Source organism: Gracilinanus agilis, unplaced genomic scaffold (assembly GCF_016433145.1).
Source record: "Gracilinanus agilis isolate LMUSP501 unplaced genomic scaffold, AgileGrace unplaced_scaffold15510, whole genome shotgun sequence".
NCBI classification, from domain to species: domain Eukaryota; kingdom Metazoa; phylum Chordata; class Mammalia; order Didelphimorphia; family Didelphidae; genus Gracilinanus; species Gracilinanus agilis.
This window is the reverse complement of record NW_025346376.1, coordinates 3,984-11,155: the sequence shown is the minus strand read 5'-3', so window position 1 is coordinate 11,155 and position 7,172 is coordinate 3,984. Positions and strand designations below refer to the sequence as shown.

The 7,172-nt window shown below is 41.5% G+C and overlaps 1 protein-coding gene across 1 annotated transcript; it reads left to right on the top strand.

The window, feature by feature from the left end:
• Nucleotides 1–467: 467 nt before the first annotated feature.
• On the top strand, nucleotides 468–4,880 carry LOC123254132 (stonustoxin subunit alpha-like; the record flags this gene model as incomplete). Its single annotated transcript, XM_044683193.1, is given in 2 exon segments — nucleotides 468–561; nucleotides 3,179–4,880. Coding segments are annotated over 2 exon segments (1,796 nt in total), but the record flags the coding sequence as incomplete, so codon positions are not given.
• Between the last annotated feature and the right edge of the window lie 2,292 nt (nucleotides 4,881–7,172).

Genomic DNA, 7,172 nt, shown 5'->3' with positions numbered 1-7,172 from the left:
TGCCTCAGTTTCCTCAAATGTAAAATGAGAATAAAAATAGCACCCACCTCCCAAGATTGTTCTAAGTACCAAATGAGATCATATTTATAAAGTGCTTTGCAAAGCTTATAATGGCATATAAATGCTTATTCCCCTCAATCAGCCAGACTATTCCTTCTGGTCACTCTCTAGCTTTGCCTCTACCCTCTGACCTAGCTTGTTCCTATGATTCTCTTTAAGCTCAGCATTCATTCCATGATGTCTGGTTCCTTTATTGTTTCCATACAAGACTGAAGTCCTTCCAGAACAGAACAGTCACTACCTCTCTGGAAGGTTCTTGACTAACAGAGACAGGGACAGTTTGGTCTCTGAGGAATGAAGCATTTCCCTATGGTTGGAATATCCTAGAAAGTGAGTTCCCTGATAACTTGCCTAGATCCCAATTTTCTTTCATTAGGAAAACACCAGGGGAAGAACATCCAGCCAACATGACCTTGCAGACAGCAGTGGAGATTCCAGCTCTTGGACGACCCTTATATCTAGGAGCCCTGTAGGACTGTCGCTCAGATACCTTAGTCCCTGGTAAGTAACTCTTAAATGCAAAACCTGGTTCCAGATATCAGGAGAGATGAGGAGATAAGGGTTAAAAAAAGTTCTTTCTAGGTATAAAATGATCATTGTATGAAAGTCAAAATCAGAGAAAGTCACAGGGATTAGCATGTTTCATCTTTTTTCTCCCAATTAGAGCACACCTAGATCACTTTTCTCTAATTGGAGATGCTCTATGACAGCAAAGCCCAAAAAGAAGACTGAGCTTTTTAAACACATACAAAGAGAGAGGGTCAGAGCTTTAGGTAAATCAGACAGACCTTTGGGAGGTAGAGAGGCAGATTCTCTCTCTCTCTCTCTCTCTCTCTCTCTCTCTCTCTCAATCTCTCTCAATCTCTCTCTCTCTCTCTCACACACACACACACACACACACACACACACACACACACACCCCAAGTGTTTGTGTATGTTAAAGAATCTAGTTAAAATAAAATTCAAGGGCAACCTTGAAGGAGAAAGAAAGAACTGATAAGAATGAGGGATTATGGAGAAGGGAGAAGGGCAGATAGCTACATCACTTTCCCTTGATAAATATGAGGATTATAGGTTGTTTGAATATACATTGGGGTTAGCTAGTGGTTCAATGGATAGAGCATTGGGTCTGAAGTCAGGAAAACCTCTGTAAAAATTCAGCCTCAGACACCTCCTAGCTGTGTGACCTTAAGCAAGTCATTTCCTCTCATTGCCAGACAAAAGAATCCAATGGAGAAGGAAATGCAAATCACTCCAGTATCTTTGCAAGAAAACCCCTAGGGGGCAGCTGAGTAACTCAGTGGATTGAGAGCCAGGCCTAGAGACTGGAGGTCCTAGGTTCAAATCTGGCCTCAGACACTTCTCAGCTGTGTGAACCAAAATTGAGTATTGATTCCAAGATGGAAGGTAAGGGTTAAAAAAAAAAAAAAGGAAAACCCCTATAAACAGCTCTGGTCAGGGTCAGGAAAAGTCAGACACAACTAAAGAACAATAACAAGGATCTAGAATAGCCATCTAATTCTATCCCATTTACTGTTTTCCTGGGTCAAATTCCAGGAGCCAGCCAGAAGGATACAGGTAGGCAGAGCAGTGGATGGAACACTGGACCTGGGATCAGGAAGACCTAAGTCTGAATCCAATCTCAGGTGCATCCCAGCTGGGAGCCCCTGGGCAATCATTTTTATCTGCCTCCATTTCCTCATCTGTAAAATGGGGCTAATAATAGCACTTATCTCTCAAGGTAGTTTTGAGGATCAGATAAGATACTCTTTGCAAATACGTTTTATGTTATTTTTGCCAATTACTTATAAAAATAAATTTAGCATTCTTTTTTAAAATTTGGAGTTTCAAATTTTCCCCTTCCTTCTCTCTCCTCATTGAGATGGCAAAATTTGATCTAGGTTACATATGTGCAGTCATGCAAAACATTCTATATTAGTCATGTTATAAAAGAAAACAGACCAAAAAAATCCTATGGAAAAAAGAATTTTTAAAAAGGAATTTTCGATCTGCATTCAGATTCTGAATTCAGTTCTTTCTCTGAAGGTGGACAGCATTATTTCCTTCAAAATGTCTTAGATTCTTGTTTTGCTGAGAATAACTAAGTACTTCACAGATGACCATCATACAATATTTCTGTTACTATATTTAATGTCCTTCTGGTTCTGTTCACTTTACCTTGCATCAGTTCATAGAAGCCTTTCCCAGGATTTTCCTGAAACTATCCATTTGTCATTTCTTATAGCATTGTATCACAATCATGTGCCAAAACTTGTTCAGCCATTCCCCAATACTTTGCAAACATTAAAATGCTCTCTAAATATTAGATAGTAATGTTGGTCCCTAGCAGTAAAGGATGTCTCAAAATACAGTACCTGACCAAGACAAGCTCAGAGGAGGCTGCGCTTCTTTAGAGGCTTAACTACTCCTCTTCCTGTCTCAGAGAAAGTTCCAAAGATCTTGTCCTCAGCTAACACTGCCAAGCCTGCTGTAGACATGCTCCATTCCTCCCACCCTCACCAGGCACTGACCTCACTCTGAATGACCTCCTGAGCTCTATCTAGAACAGGAAATGGGATGAGCTACACTTGGAGTCAGAAGACCAGGCTCTGTTTTGATACTTAGTAGCTGTGTGTTCCACAAAAAAGGGAACATCATTGCTCTGAGCCTCAGTTTATTTGTCTGTGTGATGGGGCTAATGTCAATAGCCTACTTCATAGAACTTATGGGAGGACAGTGCTTTGTAAAACCTGTGAAATCTGTATCATTGTGGGATATTTTAAAGACAATCCCCAGACTAAGAGGAGGAGAAGCTTCCCCACTTATTGAGGTAATAAATAGGCTCAGAGTGAGGGGTGCGTACTGGGCACCAGATTAAGAAGGATGAGGATCCATATTCAGAGATTCAGGATAGGAAGGCCTTATTAGTCACTGGAGACTCAGTGGAGCAAGAGAGTTGCAGAGGACTAGAAAAGGTCAGGATGTAGGACTTTGTCACCTCTGGCATCTGTGCCTCTTATTCAACTTCCCCTCCTTCAAAATGTTGCCTCCTAGACCCAACAGTCCTTGTCCCTCTGCAATCTGCCATTTACTCCTTAATGTTTCTGTCCCATTCTAGGCATCACTTTGTGGGACAAGGAGACTCTCACGAGCAATGTAACAACAGAAAAGCAATACAAGACTGAATTTGACATCCTCACCTCTGACTCTTTGGATGCAAAGACTAGTGCCATGAACATTTCTGGGGAGCTGAAAGCAAGTTTCCTGGGGGGGCTGGTTAATATAGGAGGCTCTGCCAAATATTTATCTGACACCAAGACATCCAGTCAACAAGCCAGGGTCACTCTCAAGTACAGTGTGACCACACAGTATTGCCATCTAACAATGAACCACCTGGGATATCAGAATATCTCTTACCCTGATGTACTTGATAAAGGGACAGCCACCCACGTGGTCACTGCAGTGCTCTATGGTGCCCAGGCTTTCTTTGTGTTTGATCAAAAAGTTTCCACTAATGAAAATGTCAAGGATATAGAAGGAACATTGAAGGCTCAATTAAAAGAAATTTTTAAAGTAAAGGGAAACATAGTGGGGAAGGGGGAAATAGAGGACAGTGAGAAAAAATCAGCTAAAGAATTCAGTTGTAGATTTTATGGAGATTTTGTTCTTGAGAATAATCCAGTGTCTTATGAAGATGCAATAAAAGTCTATGCCTCCCTTCCTAAGCTGCTTAAGGGTCACGGGGTGCCCCTCCAAGTCTGGCTGTACCCTCTAGAGAAGCTGAGCTCCAAGGCTGCCAAGTTGGTACAAGAGATCAACATTAGTTTGGTATGTGATGCCCAAGACACTCTGGAGAAGTTATCTGAGTGTGACAAGAAGTGTAATGACATGCTAGAGGCACCAGGTCTCTCAGTGTTTTCTGAAACCCAGGAAAAAGTCAGGCTATTCCAAATGCTGAATAAACAGCACAGACAGATTTTACAAAAGGAAATTGCCAAGGTGTTACCTCAGATCCGGATGGGCGAAGCAAAGGAATATGAACTGGCCAGCATTTTAACTAGGGAAAGCCAGTCCCCATTCAGCTCCAGGAGGCTCTCAGAATTCCTAGATCAGAAGCTGCATGAGATAAAGGTGGTAAATTCCTACCTCACCCTTCTGAAGGAGGTGAGAGTCATAGCTGACCAGAATGAGTTGGAGGATGTGGTACTAGGCTCTCTCCACCAATCTGTCTTGGTGTTTGCTTTCACCTCCTTGCAGGAGGAACCCTACTTAACAGATTGGAAACAGTGGCTTAAGAATCCAGTTTCATTCAGTCCTAAATGTGAGCAAAAGACATATTATTCTTGGGTGGAGGACAAAGGGACAAGGAGAAAAGCGATCCAATTGGTAGAATCCTTTTCCAAGTTTGCCAAGATCAATCAATCCACTGGGAAGACCCAGTTCCTTGTGGCATCTGTCCCAGACCAAGGGAACAAGGGGGTCTCCATTTACCTCTATGAAAGGGGACTTCTGGTCAGCACCAGCTTTGAGCTACCAGTCAAACCTCCCCCTCCCCAGATTTGTGGAGTCACACATAACTGGGTAGAGCTCGCACTGACTCCAGCATCTGGGAAGAAGGAGGGGATAATTGGCTATCACGTACAGTACCAAGTTGTAGGAGATGATAACTGGACCACCATCTCTGGGTCTGGAGAGCCAAAGGTATTCGTAGTGAGTGGGCTACAGCCTAGCACAAAGTATGTATTCAGGTTTGCTCAGGTGTGTGAAATAGGATGTGGTGAGAACAGTGATGTAAGTTCTGTTGTGAAGTGTAATGCAAGGTTACTACCAAAACCTATTGCTTCTGTAATTAAATTCTCCTATGTCCTGACATTTGGACATTTTATAATCATCAGAAATATAGTTAGAACCTCAAAGTATGAATAGGAGCGAAGCTCCAACTGATGGTACTTTAGCCTTCTGACTTTCGCTTTGGCTGGAGGCTTTTGCTTCTTGGGCTTTGGCTTAGCTAGTCACCTTCAGCTTTTCGGCTTGGATTTGGCCTATTAGCTTCGGCCTTGGCTTGTGCTTATTTTGCCTTGGGGAAATTTGGACCTATCTGATTTCTCTGGACCTCTCCTTGATCTCTCTTCATTTACACCCCTCCCTTTCCCCTGAATTTCCCTTTGGGCCCTGGGAGGAAGGAAGGGCTTGGTGATTGGACATTGTGGGTTTAGTTTCTGTAGGCACATAGGGCATCCTAAACAAGCCATTCCTAATTTAGTGAATTGGCATCCGGGACAAAAATTTTGGTACACAATGATTCTATTTTAGAAAGCAAGATTCCAAGAGTGCTTTCAGCTGTCATGTCACCTTGATGCCTCATTAAGGCTCATGTTGGGCAATCTAATAAAACTCCTAGGTTAAAAAAGCTTTGACTGCCTTCTCCTGTATCTGCATCTGCTACAACTCTCCAGAGGACAGAGACTTTCAAATATTGTCTTTCTGTTCCCTTTAAACTGGGTTCCCACCTCAGCAAGAAACTTAAATGGAAAAACATCTGAGTAAATCCAATTCAGTGAACAGAATTTTTTTTAGGTTTGCCCCTTGGTGGGATTTTGGGAAATCCTAGTCTCCTCACCAGCACATCTGAAGATCATCTCTTTCTGTGGGGCACTTCTCTAGATGGCCAACCTCTTCCATGTGTGTTCATTCCTGTTACTTCCAGTTTCTAAGAGCACTATTGTCTGACTCTGTTCCTGAATTCCCATAAACTCCTGGAAAGCCTGGTGTGCAAGGGACCTTAGAGGTCATCTCATCCAGCTCTCTCATTTGACAGATAAGGAAACTCTGGCTCAGAGAAGTCTAAGGTTGCTCTAGGGCCATCAAATTCATGACATATGACAAGGTCACACATGAATCCTGAAATCTGCAAAGCAGGTCACAGGAGGATGGAAATCCCACTCAGACCTCCCTGTGTGACTCTTTTCTTACCAACGCTCTCTATTTTGTGATCAACATCCCTACTCAGCCCCATAGAAATACAGAAGAACACTATAAGCTATTATTAGCTATTATAAGCTATTACAAACTTCTAGGAAAGCCCTACCTTTATATATTTGTGAAACAGAAATTCCCCCAAAACTCACCTTATAATAAACCAGCAAATAGTGAGTTAATGTTAAGGATTTTAAATTCCCCAACAAAGCTGCAACTAACTTCCACAATCCTCACACATAGATGCCTGGAACTGCTTTCAAGCTTCCCCTGATCTTTAAAGTGGAATGTAAGACAGGGAGGACAGGGGATGAAAAATTAGAGCAAGTTACCTCCGCATTACACTAGACTATTCTTATTAACTCCATAGCATAAAGAACAAGAACAGTAAACTTACCTTTGAAAAATATTGAAAAATGAAAGGTTGTTATTGGAACAATATTTGGATTGATTTAGGATTACTGTGTCTTTTGAATCCTGATTTATGATGTATTTGTGTAATCAACTAGCATAACGAATCATCATCCATTAAATATACAACTGAATAGAGCAAAGAATAATCATGTTTAAGTTGATTGGTTAAAATGTAATTAATTATTATATTCCACTGGAAAGCATGCACTGTACCTCATGAATGGGTAGGAATGGTAATTTCCAACCCAGTTATTTCGTGATGAATTCTTCTTGACAAGCTTTGTATCTTTTGTTAATCATAGAAAACAAGATGATTACAGAATATCAATCAAATAATTTTGTAATTCAGTAAAAGTTAATGTATGATTTAACCCATTATCTGCAAGAAAAAATGTCTGGTAAATGTGAAAATTCATGCTAGCATGTATGTAATCTTAAGAAAAGTGTATAAAAAATAAAGACAGCAGATGGCCAACAGATCAGTCTGTGAAGCCTAGCTGAAAACTCTGACCATTCTCATTCGTCTTAATCTGCCTTTGCTGTCCCACCTCCTTGACACCTGGACCAGGGGGGGCAGGTTCCCCCACATAAGGTGACAAGGATGACAAGTATAAGGATCATGATTTGAACACAGGTCTTCTGACTTCCAGGCAAGGGCTCTTTCAACTACAAGTAATGGTTATGAATGGGACCTGCTGCCCTGTCTTCATTGACTGCCAAAA